Here is a 21,716-nt window from a genome sequence, read left to right on the forward strand (position 1 = left end):
GGACACTTGAACATGGTCAGAGATTGTACCATGTGCACTTATGTAAGGGCTGCACTATATTTTTTTTGGGGATCTTGATGAAGTGTGCCCCTTACATGGGGGCAGGCCATTTCAGTCATATTCTTCTGGTCATGATCCCTCTGTACCAAGAGTGAGCACTGTTGTTTTCCTAAAGAATTTATTTGTTCATGCATACATGCCACACACCAGGTGCCCCTTCTGTCCTCATCACTGTGACTTCCACTGTAGCCACTGCTCGGGCTCAGTTCAGCAGCATGCTTGTGGTTACATTTGCCATGGATACATTTTTCTAAAGCTTTTCACAACAATATCCAAAAACACCACTCACCATGGCAAATGTATTTCAGAAGGCACATGGAAACCAAGAGCAGACATATTTTTAATTTCAGGCAATCAAGTTGGGGGTACGGCTCTTAGATGAGTAGGGCTGTTACTCAAGTGTGTTTGACAGAAGTCTGCTGTATAATAAATATATTTTTCAGAAACAAAGTGCGATACGGTAACATTATTCATCAGCAATTTACAATGTGTTTGTTATAAACTTGAGTTTTTTGCATATTAACTTGCTAAGTGATTATTTCACTTTGTTTGTTTTCAGGCATTTTCTTCATGTAGGTTTTTTATCCTCACTGCCAAAGTACCAACCAAGGTAAACTGCCTTTATCCGTCTTTAACATTGGAGTGCTGATATAAGTGTGCTCTGCGCTATATGGTAACCAGCCTTAACATAGGGTGCACTTTTTTTTTTTCAGATTGAGCACTCTTTTCACTATTTAGAAATTCAAACTGTAGAGAGCAAAAAGCCAAACCAGGTGAGGTATAGAAGGTTGTGGTTGTTTCTCAAGGTTTTGTGCATGTGAGTGGGAGCTTGGGGGCATGTGTGTGTGCAAATGTGCGTGTGTATGCCCATAGAAGCTTAAGCTTTCAATAATGCTGTTTTGTGTTTCATGTTCCAATCTTATTTTGTCAGTTCATGTAATGCACATGTTGGCTAAAACAGCACTGAAAACTTATTGGTTGCCAATTGTGCTCTATGCTCTGCATTTTTGCAGCTCTGCCTAACCATAGACAACAAAGTGTACACATTCTATTCAGTTGATCCTGAGTCCAGTGATGTTGACCATATGATCATCCAGCTAGGAACTGCTGTAAAAAGCATTTTTCCACAAGTGCCTTTGGAGTAAGTTGCTTCTATTGTCTCAGTTTTTTCTTGTGTATACTTAGTCAAGTGCTTGTAAACTTCTGCAGATTTTTACTTTGAGATTATGTAAATGAGTTATTGCATGGAAGTACTGTGAAGCTGGTTTACATCTTACTCTCTTGGTAAACAATGTTTAATAAAATGTATTTGTTTTAAACTTTTCACAGGTGCTGACGGTAATGCTTAAGCTATAGGAGCAAAAGTTTACGAAACTTTCTATAAATAAACCTGAGCCAGAACTGAATGAAGTAAATGTTTTACCTTATGTTGCATGTGTGGTTACAGGACATGCTATAGAAATGTTCCGTGGTCTTTGGTTATTCATGATGAAGCTAACTGCATTTTAAAATAAAATATTGTTATACTGATGTGTGCTTTTCAGCTTTGTATGAATAGTGAAATCGTCTAATTAAATTTTTGTTTGAAGTGGTGAAAGAAGGTTGGACACAAGTGGAGAAAAAAATTGTGCTGATCTTTTCAGCATAGAAGTGAGTGAAAAGGGGAAAGGCCATTACTATTTTTCTGCTCATTACAAATAAAGTAATGGGGCAAGGGAATTCAATGTCACTGTGTATACAGTATGGAAAGAGTGGTTACTTTGCAATGGTGCCACTGTGGTGGCTTAGTCGCTATGGCTTGTTGCTGCTGACCACAAAATCAGATTCATTTCCCGGGCACCATGGCCGCATTCCAATGAATGTGAAATGCATAAATGCTTTTGTGCAATTGTTCGCTCACACATTAAAGAACTCCAGGTGGTTGGCGTTAGTCTGGGGCACTCCACAGCAGCATTTTATATAGCCTCTGTACTGCTTTGGGACATCATACCCTGTGAATCGGGCAACACTGGTACAGGCATCAATGTTAAAATTGCAATTACTGGTAATATCACTTGGAAGAGAAGTAACTAAATGTTACTTCAGTACATTTCATTCAAAGTTAGTTTTACAAGCATTGAATGCTTCCTCGAAGGGACAAGAATCAGTGTTACCTAAATCAGGCGGAGAAATCTACAGGCATTCAATAACAAACCATCACTGGACACTCTCTGTTCCCCAGGCTAGATCAGTGATTGCACCATCTGTTAAACAGCAAAGACTCCTGCTGCAGGAAACACACTTCGGCTGAAAAAAAAAAAAGAAAAGATAGGTTGCAAGAAATATTTTTGCCTAAGTTGGCAGTTCAAGCTGTGGATAGCTGTGAGCAACTTGGGTCCCTGCTTAATGCAGAATCCTAGCAATATGGACTTGAGTAAACATTAGAAGATAAACTATAAAGCTCCGGTTGAGCATAAATTGAATAAAACAAAGCCAGCAGCCTGGACAACTGTAAGGGCAGTAATGATGATAGTGCTGTCCTGCCTGTGAGCTATTTGGCAAGCCAGCAGCAGCACCCACCCAGCAAGCAGCTAAGGCAAGGAAAGTCCAGAAGGGTTCGTGAAGAAAGCTTCAATTTAAAGAAAGATTGTGATGGGTTCGGCACCTCTCACTGGGGCATCTGCGTGATGGGGAACTGTGATGGGGAGCACGCTGCATACTAGCGGTCCTGCGCATCATAGAAAAAAGAAAAATAAATAATCATAATCAAAGTCAAAGAAAATATATCATTCAAGGTGGCAAATATGTGGGCACCATACCTGCCCAAGAACAGCTTTGCCAAAGCGGCGTATCAGGGGACAGAAACAACTGCTTGTGGCGGCTGTCCAGTCCACACGCAATGAGCCGCCTGCGATGCCGTCCGCCCCTTGGTGGCTGCAGCTAGTGCTGCTCTGCCGCCCCAGCAGAAGGGGCCATCCACATCTGCTTGTTCGACATGTCAAGGCCTTAACGTCAAACAGAGCCTTCACAAAAGCGCATGTCCAGCGCTCCGCAAGAGACGATGGACATAACACCCATTCAGACGGCACAGCTAGCACCTAAGTAGCGGCTGGATTCTCTCAGCCACACCAAAAAAAGGCAAAGCTCACATCATGGCACCTGGTAAGGGCCCGTGAGCTAACCCTTGTCTCCTAAACACACAGCACAAACACTTTTGTCATCATGGAGACACAAATACCACAGTGGAATCTTGGAGGACTTGTTCATAACCTTGACGACATTACAGAATTTCTACAATAACATAATCCAATGTTACTGAGTGTGCAAGAGACATCTGAAACCCCCACACACAAACTTTTTTCATCGGTACACCATCTATCGTAAGGACCGTGACGAGGCAAACGCCTCGTCTGGCGGGGTAGCAATAATTGCCGACAAGTCTGTAGCTTTTCAACAGGTCACTCTTCAAACCCCCCTTGAGGCAGTGTCAGTTCTCGCAGTTCTTTTTAATAAATTGATCACTGTATGTTCTATACATATACCTCCATATTATCATCCCGGAACAACCGATTTTTATGATTTCATTGATCAGCTTCCAGACCCCTACGTACTCATGGGTGATTATAATGCCCACATGATGATGTGGGGAGACTCGCGATGCGGTGCGAGAGGTCGACTCATTGAAAACTTCCTTGTAAACTCCTGTGCGTGCCTCTACCATATCATGTACTAACACTATTGCACCATACTGTAAGCATTAATCATGGGTTTGACGGATGAGGACATTGTGGGAAATAAAAATCAAAATTTCAACAACACTTGCTTCAAAACATCTTTAAAGACGTGTAACATGAAGTTTTAAATTCATCTTTTAAGAATGTGGTAAAGCTTGAAGTGTGTGTGCACACATCTGAGGTCCAAAACCCAGATAATGCATGTGGTTTTTTGCCGCAAGAGCCAGGGATCTCCAAAGAGTGCCAAAAAATAGTATGGGAAAGTTGATGTGGTGAATGACAAGTGTTATTGATTGCAGCTGCATTACTTTCTTTAACCCTTTGGGGGCTGGGCATTTCAAGCATTTCCACCTGCTGTGTGCTGGAGGTTTTGCCGAAATGCAGGAAATTAATTTTCTCACTAAGGTAACACATCAGCAGGGAAGTTATTGGTGACATGTTGCTTAGTTTTTTTTAACCTGAAAGCTCATACAAGGATTATGACATACTAATTAATGATTTTAGTTAAGATAGTTAGTGTTCCAGCATGGCCTCTTTGTTGCTGTCATTGTCACTTGAAGACACTTTGTAATCAATATTTCAGTCCTGTGAGTCGGAGTTCATAAGAAGTTCTTGAATTCCTGCAGCATTAAAAAAATACACTAGCTTTTTGCACCACTCCATCACGTTACAAAATGAGACACGAGCACAGTGGACAAGAGCAACGCTATGCCAGCAGATCATGTAATTTTTCATATAAAAGGAAGACCTGCCATAAATTTTAGTTCAGCGAACTTCTGTGTAGATGACGCCACCAGTTCAAGGATGTTTCACGTTTGCAAGTTATCTTAGGGTGACACGACTTTACTCGGGCACTGCCGGGGGGTGCATCGGTGCCCAGATGAGTATGTTCGGGCAAGGCACTTAAAGGGTCAACCGTGTCTTGTTCGGGAAACAACCTGCTGAAAGCCGCCACTGAGCTGTGGAGACGAAGCAGACTTTAAGACTGTTTTCGCCGCTATCATTGTTCTTTAAGTGTAGCCTGTTTTATTGGGGGAACCTGCACCCTCAAAAACAGGCCTCACTTAAAGAACAACAATGACAGGGGCAAACACAGTCAGCGATCGGTGAAAATCTGATCTGCTGGTCAAGCGCGTCGGCTTTTATACATGAGCTTGAAGGTTCCAGAACAATTGCTGGTGCCCGCATGTCTTCCAGAAAGTTCTACACAATTCGTGTCGCTCGTGCGATCAGCTTACACAAGCTTTGGTGACAAAAGACAGCAGAAAGAACCATCGATAACACTCCAGAAACTTCCGATACATGTGGGCATGTCCCGAGCTGGGCGATAACATTTGTTAGACAGTGAAAAGCGGTCACCTGAAGAAGATAAACAAGTGTATGTGTCCGTATAATAGGCGACCAGACATCCCGATTTAGGTGGGACACATCCCACCTTTACCACCACGGACCTGATGTCCGGCGGCTTATGTATGGAATGGTGTTTTGTCTTGCTTTTTTCTCTCTGGACACCAAGTTGTCACAAAATGCCTGCCCTGTGCTGCCAAATATGCTGTTCACTTTCTCAGTTGTGGTTACCGTTAAGCCACCTTCATAAAGACAGGGCAGGCAGCAAAGCATAACATTTTTAGAAGTGAGCCAGCAGCACCTGTGTTCTTAAACGGTTCTGAAAGTGAATCATTCACATGCTCTCGTGTAATTGGTCAGAATGACGCTTTTGCTGACGAAAGCGAGATTCTGATCAATCATGCGAGGGCAGGCGAACTTTTTGCTTTCCCTTTATGAACCATTATAAAATTGCACCCATCCTAGAATGCACGACCTTTTACGGCTCGTACATTTTCACAATTCACCTACAATGGACTTCTCAATGCATTGGCTAACGAGCTGTAGCTAAACCAAAGTGCACTGACCATGCCGTGTTCATGCCGTCTTGCTTGTCACACATACGGTGTTGGAAGCATGATGAATAAGGCTGAAACACAAGCTTGAATTAGCTGAAAAGCTAGGAAAAATGTTTCCCTTCACACAAACAAAACTTGGAATAACTGTTGAATTTCGTTTCTAGACCCCCCTTTAGTCAAATTTTGTCACGTATTTCTGTTCACTAGCACCATTGATCAAAAATAATTGGCTATTCTTCTCTTAAACAAAAATGGGGCTGTAAGTTTTTTAAGGTTCTTAAGATTGATCTGTCAGCAATACATCGACTGGACTGCAAGAGTTGGAAATTTCTGGGAACTTTCCATGCTCAGTGAATGTGATCAAAGTGGGTGAAACCAATAATCTGGCTTTATCATAGCTTCATGGCAGGTTAAGTTTCCTGCACAAAATTGTACACATTAAAGAACAAAATTATAGTTTTTGTACATCGTATATGAGCAGTATAATTTATGCATTTCTACAGAAAATTGGTTGATGCAAATATGTTTTTGTCATGATCCTCTAAAGGTTGATAATCAGAAGAGTGGAAGCAGTACCAGCCGTGAGGCTTCAGCCAATGCTCGAATTCAACCAGTCGGCCGAAGCCTCAGACCCAGGTCCATGTGGAAACTTCTCAGCTCAGTACATCTGCATGTGTGACTTCCATGGGCTCCCTTTCAGAGAAGATGTGGCATGGGTAAGGCTGCACCGAAAATAAGTTCACTTGCTTAACTTTTTCTTTCGTGAGACACTGTTTTGCATAGCCCCCTTTAAGATGAGTATAAAGGGACTTTGCAAATGTTTTTCTTTCGAAAGGTTAATGCATAATCATTGTGTGCTTTTCTTTTGTTTAATGTATAGCTTTGCACCAATTCGGTATAGTTTGAAAACTCATTTGTCTGAAAGCACTACATATAATTCCATATTTTAACGCAACCAAATCAAAACACACCAAGTGCAGCATGGCTCTGGCCTTGTAGCAGGCGCACTGGTTAAATAGCAATAATCAGAGGTGGTGACATGGCATTGTTTACCATAGAAGCCATAAAAGGGCAAGGGGGGGGGGGGGGGTCGGTCAGCCTGGTGCAGTGCTGCTAAAAACTGAGTGCATTGAAAACACACACACAAACAGTGAAGGGGCGAGGGCCGTTCCATCTTCCATGGAAGCAACAATTGAGAACAAGGTTATTCCGTATCAAATACAGTGAAGTGCAGAGTGAAGGAGTTGAAGAAGGACACACTGCAAGACATTGCAATTTTCAGCCAAGAAGGATGTCTTTTTGATATTATAGCACTTCTGAGTTCCTTGACTGTTCGTTAATTCTTTAGAAATCCTTTAGCCACATAAATGCAGTTCAAAAGCTGTAATTCGTGTTCATGCCCTGGTGATTCCTTGTCCAGGAGAAAATTGCCTGTGACCGCCATTTTCAATGCGCATATGTTGCACCTGAATAGGCCTGTCACGATGCAGATATTATTGCTGTGGAGGCTGTTTCCTGCTTTTTGCCAAATCACTAACTTAACTGACAAAGCTTGAGCTGCGATTGGTGTCATCGCAGCTGTTTCACACCATTTATGTCACACGGCTGTGCATCTTTAAACTGTCTGATATTCGTTAGTGGTTGCACTCTACAATCTCTCATTAGCTTTTTTGTGTGTTAGGAAAATGTCCACGAAGTTGGTAACACAGCACCACTTTGGGAATGGGGTTGCTTCGCGAAAGCGAGTGTAGATTGAACGAGGGCCGACAGACCGTATGTGAGTCACTTTTGTGTTTGACAGTTTCAAGCTTACCACAATTGACGCACTATCATTGCCCTGCAACACTGTATCTTTGGGATTGGTGAGCAATTGCTAGAGCATTTTGACTGCATTCCCTTAAAAGACTGCGTTTCTACAGGAGCTTAATCACACATTTAGAAGTGTGACCACGGATGGCAGCTGTGACATGGCAGCAGCTGAGTGGCCACTGTTTGGTGAGAGTGGCTGCCCTAAGGTAATTGAGAGAGTACTTGGTAAGCTGGGAAAAGGCTTTGAGATGCACACTAGAAGCCATCTGGATAGGTGCACGAAGCAGTGCTTGTCATGGGTAAGAGCAGATGCCCTCGAGGGTTTGAGAGGAAGCTTTAGCTCAGGTGCTCCTATCTAAATACATGTAAAAGGAGAATTCGTTTTTCGCATCAACCACTGCACCAAATTTGATGACATTTGTTGCATTAAAAAAAAAAACTTAGAATCTAGTGACTGTTGGTTCCAAATTATTGATTTAGGTCGTCAATGTTTTATTAAAAATTTGCAAAAATTGCAAATTTTCAGAAAACGAAATTATCAAGTTTACAACTCTGTAACCCGGCAATGAAAAATATCACAATGATCTGAATTGCATCTAATACTACATCTAAAGTGGACAAAATTGATATGCTACGCATGAATCTAAAAAAATTTAGCAATATGGAAATACAGCCTTTGCAGAATCCTTGTACACAGCGTAACAAATTCACGTAAGATATAAATTGACATATTGAATTTGTCCACTTTGTATGATCTAATGGATGCCTTTTACAGAACTGCGATATCTGTTCTTGATGTAGAGCTATTAATTTGTAAACTTTGTGCTTCTATTTTTTCTTTAGAACTTTCAAATTTCTGAAAATTCTTTTAACAGTATTCAGGCCCTAAATCTAAATTTCGCTTCCAACAGTCACCAGAATTTACCTTTATCTTTCAAATGCAACAAATTTCATTAAAATTGGTCCAGGGGCTATCTCAGAAAAGCCTGCGTACACTCCAGGGAAGATTTAGTGGCCACACATACAATATGAAAAAAAAAAAGGTGTACGTTTCAATTTCTTATGCCGTTCTCCTGTTTGCAGATTTTCACAAATGTTTATGTTAATAAAGACTATTGTTTTTATGTTGCATGAAAAAAAGGTTTCCTTTAGGGCATTTTCTCGGGTAAAACTTTGTGCAGAATGGAGCTGTGGAGTCAGATTTTGACATTTTGCCTTGCTTCCTAGAAGAAAAATATTTTTTTCTTTTCGCTGAGAAGTACTATTGATACACGTGCTAAGTACACATGCTAACAAAGGGCCGTACCATGCTGCTGCTGGCCCAGATTTTAGTCACCCCTGAAGAAGGGACGGAGCTGGTCCCGAAACGTTGGGTTTAAAATAAATTATTGGTTGGAGTTAGTAACTTTTTGTTTTCAAAGTACTATTGAGGTACATGAAAATATTGCTCCACAGTTGCGTAGATTGGGCCTTGCTAGTATTGTATAATACATAAAAATTCTACACATTCTTTAAGCTTTGGAATGATTGTGAACCATGGTCACTTGACCTTTTTAGGTGTCGTAACTCCCAAAATTACTTAAAGATTATGAAATTTCAGACAAAGTCCTATGTAATTGCACTAAATAAACCCTCAAAGTTTCATTAAAATTGAGCAAGCTGCTAAATAGGTGACTTTCTTGGGTTGTGTCCTCCATAAAGTATTTTGGATTTGGTAGCATGCATCCAGATTTTCATGACAGTGTGGCCTGAGACCACTGCACTAGGCCGGCTGACATTAATTGGCGATTTGTGATGCTGCACAAGCACCACATCTAATTACTGTGATGTAACAAGGTCTGCTGCATGCCTGAAGCAATGCTACATTTGGTAACATAGTGGACTGTTTACATTGGAAGGTGATGTAATTAATAATTTTCTCTGTGCTTGAGGAATAGACAATATGCAAAACCGGTAAATGCTCTTTTCCACACACCTATGGCACAACCAATGCGGAGGACCTCGGGCTAGAATCGTAATTGAAATATCAACATGCAAGTCAGTGACATCATTGCTGCCACCCTTTGTTCCCCCCACCATCCAAAGTGTTAAAATGCATATCTCAGCTTTAACAGCACTACTAGCAGGAACGTGGCCATCTTGGCTAGGGAAAATTAGCTCTGTAGGACAGCCTTCTTACAGACCTTTGCATATCGCCAATTGAAGCCACAAACTGCTATTGCTAATTAAAAAACCTAATTAAAAAAAGCGAGACAAAAGGTTTTTGTGTCAGCAGCCTACTTTTTTTATGTACTTTTCACATTTGGCAATAAAATGTCCACTAAGATTGGTGACACAATGTACCTCATTTGGGCGGGCATGGGGCTGAGGTCCTACAGGGCTTCGTCACATAGTATTGCTACTTTACACTGTTCACAAGCTTTACAGTGTGTGAAGAGGCTTGTGTTAGCAAACTATAACTTCTGTGCCTAGGTGTAAAGAAATGTAACTGGGCTAGCCAAGATCATCTGAGCTACTTTCCCTGCCCTTTGCACGAGTCTAAATGTTCCAAACCCATTTTATAGCAGTAATACAGCAAGTTTGGCAAGTTGGTTTGCTTTTATATGTATATGTTGAGTAACAATTTTATTGGCTGAGGAACCAGAAAATGTAATTGTTCAGTACATGTTTGTTTATATATGAGCATTGGAAACTGAAAGCTTATGCCACTTTTCTTTTTTTTTTTCAGGATGTAGACACTATATATTTGTCTCATGACACAAAAGAGCTGTCATTGTTAGACTTCGATCATTTAGAGGGCCGGTGAGTACCAATCTTACTTTTTTGCCATATTTGTTACGGATGTGACTTTGCAATAATGAGCAAAACCTCATTTATAATGAAGTTGTTTATAAAAAAAAAAAACTAATGGGTACAATAGCCTTCTGTCAATTTGACTCCGATTAATACAATCCTTACCAAAGGAACTTTTTCTATGGTTCTATATTTCTATGGGACCAGACTTCCATTATTTCGATCCTGAAATTAGTCTTCGCTGGATAATTCAAATTGAGCTGGTTATCATACACGTGCCCAACCCCGACTGTGACTGCTGCTAATAGCAGCAGTAATAGCAGCAGACCTACGTTGCTAGCGTCCGTATGAATTATGGTAGGAGCATCCTTGTCAAAGTGAGCCAGTACAGGAGCTGTTTGCAGGCGCTGTCAGAGATCATTAAACGCTGCTTGTTCTTCTTCGCCCCATACGAAGGCAACGTCTTCTCTTGTAAGGCGCGTTAACAGTGAAGCTATATTGGAGAATTCGAGTTCCTCGAAACTAAAGTGCCACTTTTCTGCTTTTAGTGTTTAGCCGGTGGACCGTATCGTTTGAAGCGTCCATGCAATGCGGAACGCCGCAAGAGCTTTAATAGAGACGGAAAGCCAGCAGATTGCGAAGAAAGATGACAGCTCGCATGTTCAAATTCGGAGCTTTTCCTCCCAAGGTCACCTATGCATGTGCTCACACCACATGCGAGCAAGTGAACTGTGATGGCGTCGGCAGACGTCGTCTGCTCTGGGATTACTACTAGTAGCTCATTTTAAGCACAGTATGACATGTAATAAGGGCAGTATTCATTAATAGCTGTTGGTAAAATGTCCGCCACTTCTATTTATTGATGTTATGGAATTAAATCTGGGAAAATTTACAATATATGAAACGATAGCGCGATTTTTGTGCATTGGGTCCATAGAAGAACATGTAAATGATGGCAACATGCCAGATGCGCCATCTGTCGTGCTTTAGTGAAAACTGCATTTTCTCCTTGCCCGACTGTGACTTTATCGCGCCGCCTGTGTGCGCTGTCACGGCCTAGCAGATTCCTCTCCTCAAATGCTTCTTTCTCCGTGGGTACACTTCAAGTGTGCAGCTTGCTGCTGTCAAAATAATTATGACACAAATGCACCAGTGATTCAAATTCGCATCAATCAATAGGAGTGCCTCTTGTTCGCCATGTGACTGCAGTAATCAATCATGTTGCTAATTTTCCCTTTTTGTACTCTTTCGTTGCTTTTATTTTTGCATGGAGAAATACAGTGCTGCAGCTGTCTGAATCTCCAGTCTCTCGTGTTAACGGCGATACCAAGATAGGCGGCACTGCATCAACGTAAACCTGCACGCGCACAAGCATCAATGCTATAGCACCTCCTGAAGCTTCATTTTCTTCCCGATTTCGAAGACAACACACTAGAAAAGTGCAATCTTCTAAAATTCTGGTTCATATGTCTTTAAAATATTTTGTCATAAAATTAAGGTGTTAGGTTTATGGATAGAAAATGAAAAAATCTGGCATTTTGAGCAAGTTGGCCATTTCATTGGCGTGCCCCCCCCCCCCCGATATTTTAAAACGTTTTTTGGGTGAAACGAATTTCGGGTGACATGAATTTTTGCGCTGTTCCGAGAGATTTGTGTCATTAAGATTCGACTGTATGTGGATCTTTTTGTTTTGGACTGCATTTCAGTGCTGCTTTACTTTTAGTTAAGCATCATGTATAAAGAAAGATTGCAATTCACTGCATTTGTTAGTGCAGGTTTGCTTTGTTGTGGCTTTCCACTGCTGAGGAAAGTACTAGCTTTATGCAGACATTTCAGCAGCATTTGCAGTGTCTCCATAGTAGCTTCAAAATAATTATGATCATCATATCATGGTACCCACCTTAGCTTAGCGGCTATAGCGTTGCACTGCCAAGCACGAGGTTGCGAGAGGAAAACCTGGCCACGGCGGTTGCATTTTGACGAGGGTGAAATGCAAAAATGCAGGTGTCATGGGGGCACGTTAAATGCACGTCATGTTGTATGTCATGTACGTCATGTTGCATGGGGGTACGTTAAAGATCGCCTGGTAGTCGAAATTAGTACGGAGTCTCTCACTATAGTGTGCCTCATAATCAAATCATAGTTTTGGCCATGAAACGCTAAAATTCATTCATGTCATAGTGACAATGAAATAAAATATTTATCAAAGTTTGAAGAACGAAAAGCACTATGGACCAGCTTCAAATGTGGCATATTTTCCTCTTAGTATTTACACTCTAACCAACTTCGCCCCCACAACATTGATGAATTTTGGGCTCCAAGAGCTCTGGTTTGCAAGCCACGGATTTTTGCGCATGCTGTGGTGGTTGAGGCAGCTGTAAACCAGTAGCAACATGTAAGCAGCAAAACCAGTAGCAGCATGAACACAGGTGTCTTGGAAACTGCACTTAATTACAAGCTGAAACCCAGGAGTATGCAGGACACTACATATGAATGGGCAAATGCCATGGTTCCTCAGACATACAGACAATTCTTAAATTCAGATAGATTGTTCATGCTCTGCTTTGAATGTTTCGTGCAACTTATATGTGAAACGGTGCATGCTAATGCTCATAATATTACACTAACAATAGCTGTAATTGCTTCAGGTGCAGGCAAAACACTTATTTGAAGCATTTAATTGGGAAACCTAAATATAGTGCAATCTTGTTAATTGTACCCCAATTAATTGGAACTTCCGGTTTATTAAAACTCAGTGGGGTCCTTTCACAATTATGTGTAATTAAGGTGCAGAAACGCTGGTAATTAGAACGCATAAGCATTTGCGATGGTTCATTCGGATATACCGCGTCACTGATTGTGCTCTCAGCAACGCCTTAACTCGCACGGCGGCACTACCGACCTTGCAGTGTGGCAGTTGCTGTTCCAGTCTCCCATTCCAAGTACCGTATTTTGGCACTTACAACCTCAACCAAAAGTTTAACTAAAATTAACAGTAATGTTCGGATGTGGGTTATATCCGAATTTTGTCTTGAGGTGCAGCTTCACAGCAGCAAATATTTTGCCTACAAGTGTGGCTTCATGGCAGCATGTTCCGCGCTGCCGTGCACCTACACTTTCAGAAGTTGTGTATACACGTCACACCTAGCATAGCGCTGCACTTAAGTCCTCCATTCGATAAGTTTCAATGGTTTCCTTTAATTTGAGCTTCGTTGAAATGTAAACAAAAATTTTGGGTCCTTTCAAGTTTGAATTATCAAGATTCAACATTATTTGTTGCTCTGGAAATTTTCTTTCTTCAACTGTAAAACAAAATATAGAATGATTCTGCATGTTTGTGCTTGTCTTCATTCACTGAAGAGAAATTCCTTATTTTTCAGAGACCTGGTGCCAATCATATCTGCACTTTGTTACAATGCCTGGTTCACAAAGTTCAGAGCAAGCAATGTAAAACTTGTGAGTAGAGTTTTTAACCTACAGCATTTTTGCTCTTGAAATTATGTGAAACCAGTCTTTGTTGTTGCTATCAGAAATATTGCGAGCTCATTTTTTCTAGAATCAAGCACGAACCTCCATGCTGCTTTGGATTAGTATGACTTCGTTAACAAGTGGCTTCATTTAATTTATATTGTACAAACAGCTCAGGGAATATGTTAAGTCAAACCATCTTGTAGTGGGGTTCTGTTGTGACAAGGTTTTCACTGCATCAAAGAATTCTCACATCCTTCCAAAAATGAAGACTTGATGCAGGGAGAACCCTCTACAACAACTTTTGTATTGCTGTTCTGTTTGAGCATAGTTTTTGTGATGTAGAACTAAACTTTCTCTAGCTCTTTCCTTACCGCTAGAAATGTCCTCATTTCTTGTGCATTTATATTTTAACATGTTATTTCAAGATCCACTAGTCGCAGCATATACCATGATACATAATATTGTATCCTGATTATTGGTGTTTTAAGTGGAAGTAAAGCAGAAATAATTGCTCAGAAAGTTCTCGATAATATTTATGTGAAATATTACACAAGCGCCTCAAGAAGCATGAATGACAGTAATACCCTATTTTCTGGTCAACGAGAAGAAAGGGGGTTAACCGAGGGCCCGATCTTCATTAGTCATATCATAAGAAGCCAACAAACACTGGCACCAAGGACAAGATAGGGGAAATTACTTGTGCTTAATAAATGAAATAAAGAAACGATAAACTAATGGAAATTAAAGTGGATGAAAAAACAACTTTGGCGAGCCCTTCTGCGCATGGAGTACTACCACAGCGTCACCTGGTCGTTTACACTGCGCTATAAAGCCGAGGACAGACGCTATGCTCTTCAGTGGGTCTTGCAGCGACACGATGAGCACATGGTTCAAACTTGTCTGCACTGTCTTTCAGGTATGCCCGAAGTACAATTTTCCTTGTTATAGAAGCGATGATCGATGTGTAGTGCTGCTGCCTGGCCCACTGATGAGAGCGTTTTCTGTTTTTTCTGTCTGTAGAATGTTGTTGATGTTATCTGGGACCCGCCGTGGTTGCTCAGTGGCTATGGTGTTGGGCTGCTGAGCACGAGGTCGCGGGATCGAATCCCGGCCACGGCGGCCGCATTTCGATGGGGGCGAAATGCGAAAACACCCGTGTACTTAGATTTAGGTGCACGTTAAAGAACCCCAGGTGGTCGAAATTTCCGGAGTCCTCCACTACGGCGTGCCTCATAATCAGAAAGTGGTTTTGGCACGTAAAACCCCATAATTTAATTTTTTTTTTTATCTGGTGACGTCGAGACCAATCCTGGTCCCGATAAGTTACCAGAAACGCTATTGCAATTGCTCGCAGGGCAGGGAAAAATTCGTTCCGAAATATCTTCTTGGACAGCCAAGTTTGCTTCCATTGAACAATGGCTAAATAGGCTTGAGATGTCAGTACTGCCAATCACGGAAGTGATTCCGCGAGTTCAGGAACTTGAAAAAACTGTCGCTCATCTTACAAACGTGGTATTGAAGCTGGAAAGTCGGTCTGACGATCTTGAAAACAGGTCCCGCAGAAATAACCTTGTTGTCTATGGATTACCTGAACCCCATTCTGAACCCTCCGGGCAAATACTTGATGCGTTCACAAACTTGATATCTGATAAACTTGGTGTTCAGTGTGCAGACATTGAACGTTGGCACAGGCTTGGGGTGCGTAGAGGTGATAAACCACGACCTGCTATCTTCAAATTTTTGGACTACAGGTCAAAGATTGCAATAATAAAGAATGCCCGAAAGGTTAAAGGTACAGATATATATATATAAATGAGGACTTCTCTGAACGGGTTCGAAAGATACGCAAAGCTCTTTGGAGACTTTCTGTAAATCAAAGGAAAAATGCATCTACGGTTCGTCTGCAATATGATTCCTTGCTGATAGACAATGTACGCTATGTGCTGAATGAATCAGGTGATTCAATGATTAAAACCAAAAAGCAAACCTCTGCAGTACATGAAACTTGACTGCATTCTGATGCTAATTTCTCGCTGGTAAACGTTAATGCCCGCAGTCTTCTTAACAAAATTCAAGGCTTTCATCACCTTGTTGCATTTTATCATCCTTCTGTGATTTGCGTGACTGAAACGTGGCTTGGTGAACACATCTTAGATTCTGAAATTTTACCACCAGGTTACAGCGTCCTCAGGAAAGATAGAAGTGACCGGCGCGGTGGCGGTGTGGCACTCTTTGTAAACCAAGACATTGAGTTTACAGCATTGCCTGACGTTCCTAACTGCAAATCAATATGGTGCAAAATAAGGCTTTGTGGATTCACTTTGGCTGTAGGAGCTGTTTATCGACCCCCTGACACCGATCTCAGTGTCTTTTCCGATCTTACCGATTATATAACCAAACATAAACTTAACTGTTGTAAAATGTTACTTGCTGGTGATTTCAACGCCCCTGGCATAGATTGGCCAACGCTATCTGCTAGTGGCCGTCACAAAGCCATTTGCGATTACTTGATTAACATGTCTGTTTCTTTCGATCTGACGCAAATTGTGAATTCTGCAACCCGAGAAAGCTCAATTTTAGATCTTGTTTTCATAAATGAGCAACTTAGACAAAATGTTACGATTGTACTATCGTTGAAGGCCTGTCGGACCATAAAGGGTTCATTGGTTATTTGAATTTAGCAACTATGCCTAAGCGCCCTTCACATCAGACAGTATTGAACTTTGAATGTGCTGATGACAACTCCATAACTGAGTTACTCGCATGCTCTTTTGATGAGTTTTCGAGTTGCGTGAACCATTGCTTTGTTAACGTGTTAGTGAACCGTTTTTGCTCAATTGTCAATCAATGCATAACTGATTACATTCCAACCAAGTGTATAAAGTGCAATCCCAAGCACCCTTGGTACACACGGCAAATTGTACACCTAATTTGTCGCATCAGGCGTCTGCGCAAACAACCCTATGCAAACAATCCAATGAAAGCTTCAGTATTGACCACACTTAAAAACAACTTAAAATCTGCTATGTCAAATGCGAAAAGTTTCTATTTTAATAGCACCTTGTCATACTTCATTAAAAACAAACCATCAAAGTTCTGGCAAACCATCAGTCCACCAAGTCAGAGCTCTCCTTCATTCATAATTGCTAATCAACGGTGCTCAGATAATCTTAGCATTACTGAAGCCTTTAATAATTACTTTAAATCAGTGTTCACCTGTGATGATGGACGCACCCCCACGTTTTGCACTACTTTTTCGTCGTCACCTTTTCCTAGTATGGTAATCACTTCAGCTGGTGTACATAATCTTACACTCAAGATCGATACTATGAAAAGTACTGGGCCAGATAATATGCCAGATATGTTTTTACAGCGATATTCTGAATGGAGCTCTCGGTACTTATCCCTAATTTTTTCGAAATCTGTAGAATCATCCACTGTTCCAATACTCTGGAAATGTGCTAAGGTTGTTCCCATTCACAAAGACGGTAATAAGCAGGAAATATCTAACTACAGACCTATTTATTTAATATCAACATCTTGTAAACTATTGGAACACATTATTCATAAATATATCATTGAGTACTTGTCTGAACATAATGTTCTTTCGCATGCTCAACATGGCTTCCGTTCCGGATTCTCCACGCTAACACAACTTCTAGAATTCTCCCATGATATTGCATCCACACTTAACCTTAGAGGACAACTTGATGCCATTTTTATTGATTACAGTAAAGCTTTTGACACAGTGTGCCATTAAAAGCTTCTCATTAAACTCAGGGCAATAATTCATGATTATAAATTACTAGGTTGGATACAGAACTACCTAAGTACAAGAACCCAGTTTGTTGCATTTAACCATGTTCACTCATCTCGTGTCAATGTTACATCCGGTGTACCACAGGGGTCTGTCTTGGGTCCTTTGCTGTTTGTAGTCTATGTAAATGATGTCGTTGAAGTAACCGCGGGCACTTCTGTCAAAATAAGACTATATGCTGATAACTGCGTCCTTTATTCTACTATAAGTAGTAATCATGATCAGTTGGAGCTGAATGAAGTCTTCACCCGTTTTTGCGAATGGAGCAGAACATGGCAAATGTCACTTAATTTTAAGAAAACCGTATCAATGACTTTTTCGAGTAAAGAACAACCATTACAATTTACATATTTTAATGAAGCGCACAAGCTTGCAAGCGTCCACACGTTCAAATACCTTGGTGTTACTTTCTCCCCTGATCTAAAATGGCATGCTCACATTAACTGTATAACCAACAAGGCGTTGAGAAAACTGGGTTTTCTTAAAAGAAACTTACGAGATGCAACTAAAGAATGTAAATTAACGGCATACAGATCACTAATAAGGCCTCTACTTGAATACGCGTCGGTAGTGTGGTCGCCACGTCATTCCAAAGACATAGACATGCTTGAGTTTATTCAGAAAAAGGCCATAAGGTTTATATATAATCGTTATGACCGCCATTTCTCACCGACATCACATGCGAGTAAGCTACTACTAAAGCCACTGGCCCATAGACGTACTTGTGACCGTGTTGTTCTGCTACATAAAATTGCTCATGGGAAAACTTATGTCAATGCACCTATTGTTTTCACTAACCCTTCTTTTCGGCCAACCAGAAGAAGTCATCATCTTAACATTGTTCCTTTGAATGCAACGATTGATTGTTTTAGGTTTTCCTTTTTTCCGCATACAATTGTGATTTGGAATGGCCTTGAGGGGTCCTTGCGCGAGTTACCAAGTGATGTATTTGCCAACCTATTACCTAATCGTGTTTCAACTAGCTATTCCTGATATTGTTTTTTCTATTCTTTGTTCTCTTTTTGCCACTCAAATGTATTCTTCAATTGATTGACATATGTATGCACTCACTCCTGCAATATCTTCCTATGCAAGATGGCAGTATATGTAAATAAATAAATAAATAAACTTGCCGCAGGTGGGAACCAAACCCACAACCTTCGAAGTTTACAACCTGCGAATTGTTGAATTCATTGAATTCGTTGAATTTACTGAAGTTTGAGGAAGTGATAAGCAATGCCTCCTAAGCTTGTCTGATACGATCACGTCTTGACTACGATGCAATTGTTTATCACTCTGCTGCACCCAGTGCATTAAATATTCTGGATCCTGTTCACTGTCTGGGTATCCGCCTGGCTACAGGTACCTTCAAGACTAGTCCTGTAGAAAGCCTGTATGTAGAATCCAATGAATGGTCCCTACATCTCCGAAGGACATATTTCAGTTTCTCTTACTTCCTGAAGGTAGAATCAAATGTTGAACATCCATGTCACCCAATGCCAGGCTTTATCGCAACTGTCCAGCTTTGAGGACTCTTTTGTCCCTGCGTTTGGAAGCAATGGGACAGGAAAAGGGTGTCTCACTTAGAGAAAGTGTCCTAATCGCTCCTACTTCCTTTCCACCACCCTGGGAATGGCAAACCACAGAATGTGATCTCTTTCATAGAAGTATCAAAACGTGCACCTGAAACGCATACAAGTTCTCACTTCCTCGAACTTCAAGCAAAGTACTGCTGTGAAGAATTTTACATAGATGCTTCCAAGTCTCCCTTTGGTGTGGCCTATGCAGCCGTGGGAGTACAGTTCTCAACATCGGGTGTATTAAATCCACACCAGTATATTCACTGCGGAGGCATACGTGATACTCACGGCTGTCAAACATATAAAGCAGGCAAATATCACTAACACTATTGTGTTCATGGACTCATTGAGCGTTGTTGGAGCCCCAATGAGCTTCCAAAAACATAAGAACCCTGTTTTTAATTAACTGTACTCGTTGCTATGCGCAGCTTATGTGTGCAACCAAGTCATTGTTCATTGGTGGGTGCCAGGCCACAGAGGCGTAAAAGGCAATGTAGCTGTTGACGGAACTGCTACATCAGTAGCCTTCAGTGATACAGATATAGTAAATATACCCATAGCAGCCACAGACCTCAAACCCTCCATACAGCATCAGTTGAAGTACTGGCAAAGCCAGTGGGATACTGAAATATCCACTAAGCTGCACATTATAAAGCCAAAATTGGAGAACTGGATAACCGAAAGGACACAGACACATAGAAGTGCTTCTTTGCAGAATAAGAATAGGCCATACCTACAGCACTCACTCTCACCTACTGACTGTAAGGTATCCTTCAACATGTAATAGATGCGGCGACAGACTTAGTTATCCACATTCTTCTTCGGTGCCCTGAAATAGAAGCAGAGAGGAAAAAGTACTTCCCATCCCTGTATCGTGAGCACATGCCTCTCCATTCAGCATTTTTTCGAGGCACTGAACCACTTTTCAATTTTAACACTGTCTTAAACTTTTTTACAGCAACCGACACCTTAAAAATCAGTTGGCTAGGTTATTTGTAGCACTGCTTCCCTCTTGGAGGTTGTAGCTGCAATACAGGAATATCTGTACAGCACGTACATGCTTCTAGGCCATTGCGTCCAAGAGCTCTGTTGAGGTGCTAGTGCTACTGTATCCCATACGACTCGCTTAATCGTACATTGTTGCAACCCACCGTGGTTGCCTATGGTGTTGGGCTGCTGAGCACGAGGTCGCGGGATCAAATCCCGGCCATGGCGGCCGCATTTCGATGGGGGCGAAATGCGAAAACACCCATGTACTTAGATTTAGGTGCACGTTAAAGATCCCCAGGTGGTCGAAATTTCTGGAGTCCTCCACTACGGCGTGCCTCATAATCAGAAAGTGGTTTTGGCATGTTAAACCCCATAATTTAATTTTTTTAATTTAATCATATGTTGTTGCAAAGATTTTATGATCATAGCACACGTCACTAATCATTGCCATTATTTTAGTATATTTATACTTTAAGCAACTTAGACTTATTTTAGGCCCCTTTACAGGCATGTTTCATTCTTTGTTACGATTAATACCTCTTGCGTTTGGTGCTCTTTGGCCAGAACTGACCCTTGCGCCATTAAAATCCATTAGTCAATCAATGTTGAAACACTGATAGATAAAAGCAACCCATGACAAGAAAAAATAAAGTTGCACTTCATATCAGTCAGACAAAATAATCAAAACAGCACATGCTCCTGAGCATATACCGATGTTTGGGACATTGTCAAAACTGCGTAGATGTAGGCTCAGAAAATTTGACAACTCAGCAGAAGCTTCTGTGTTTTTACTGCAGCTGCCATTTAAAAGTTATGTTGCCGATTCGACCAAAGCAAGGATTTTTTATTGTTTGATTGAGAGCACTGAAGACCAGCTTCGACGATACCTCATTGCGAAGTTTTTCCAAACTCCCCAATGGTGCTGAAAATTGTCAAATTTGAATCGTCTTCACATTTCATACTGTGCATGATGCTGCTCATGGAAGAATTCCAGCAGCAATGTTTATCAACGGGTTGAAAAGCTGTCTGGGCCCAAAGGAAAAAGTTTCTTTGGGCCCAGTAAGAAAATGAGTCAAGAGGAAGCTCTAGCATGGGAGTCCCTATCCAAGTACATGGGCATGGAAAAATAATTTTTCTTGGCAACCACTGCACTGATTTTGATAAAATTTGTCGCATTTTAAGGAAAAGGTACTCTAGTACTTGTAGGAAGTATATTTTCAATTTATGCCACAATTTTTTTAATAAAAAAATATTAAATGATAAAACTTAAACAACTTGACTATTGAGTTTACAACTCTGTAGCTCAGCAGTGAAGAACTATATCACAATTCTGTAAATTACACCTAATAATACATGTAAAGCAAACAAAATTGGTGGATTATACACCTTCTGAAATATACCACTAACTTAGGAGTATTACTTCTGCAAAACCTTTCTAAACATTGTAGTAATTTCACATGGCCTGTAGCTTCATATAACGAGATTGTCTACTTTGGTGCTCTAACAGATGCATTTTACAGAACGGTGACATATGTTTTTGTTGCAGAGTTCCTGCTTGAAAATTTTTAAAACTTGTCAA

At 41.0% G+C, this 21,716-nt stretch overlaps 1 protein-coding gene across 5 annotated transcripts in view; it reads left to right on the plus strand.

The window, feature by feature from the left end:
• LRR (capping protein regulator and myosin 1 linker 1 leucine rich repeat protein) overlaps positions 1-21,716 on the plus strand; it is a 213,580-nt gene that overhangs the window by 16,281 nt on the left and 175,583 nt on the right. For all 5 annotated transcript variants that reach the window (XM_072286631.1, XM_072286632.1, XM_072286635.1 and 2 more), the window contains exons 3-8: positions 620-670; positions 774-833; positions 1,074-1,201; positions 6,225-6,393; positions 10,215-10,288; positions 13,660-13,735. In XM_072286631.1, coding sequence (XP_072142732.1) covers positions 620-670; positions 774-833; positions 1,074-1,201; positions 6,225-6,393; positions 10,215-10,288; positions 13,660-13,735 — 558 coding nt within the window. The remainder of the gene's footprint in view (positions 1-619; positions 671-773; positions 834-1,073; positions 1,202-6,224; positions 6,394-10,214; positions 10,289-13,659; positions 13,736-21,716) is intronic.

Source organism: Dermacentor andersoni, chromosome 1, assembly GCF_023375885.2.
Source record: "Dermacentor andersoni chromosome 1, qqDerAnde1_hic_scaffold, whole genome shotgun sequence".
In the NCBI taxonomy this organism is placed as follows: domain Eukaryota; kingdom Metazoa; phylum Arthropoda; class Arachnida; order Ixodida; family Ixodidae; genus Dermacentor; species Dermacentor andersoni.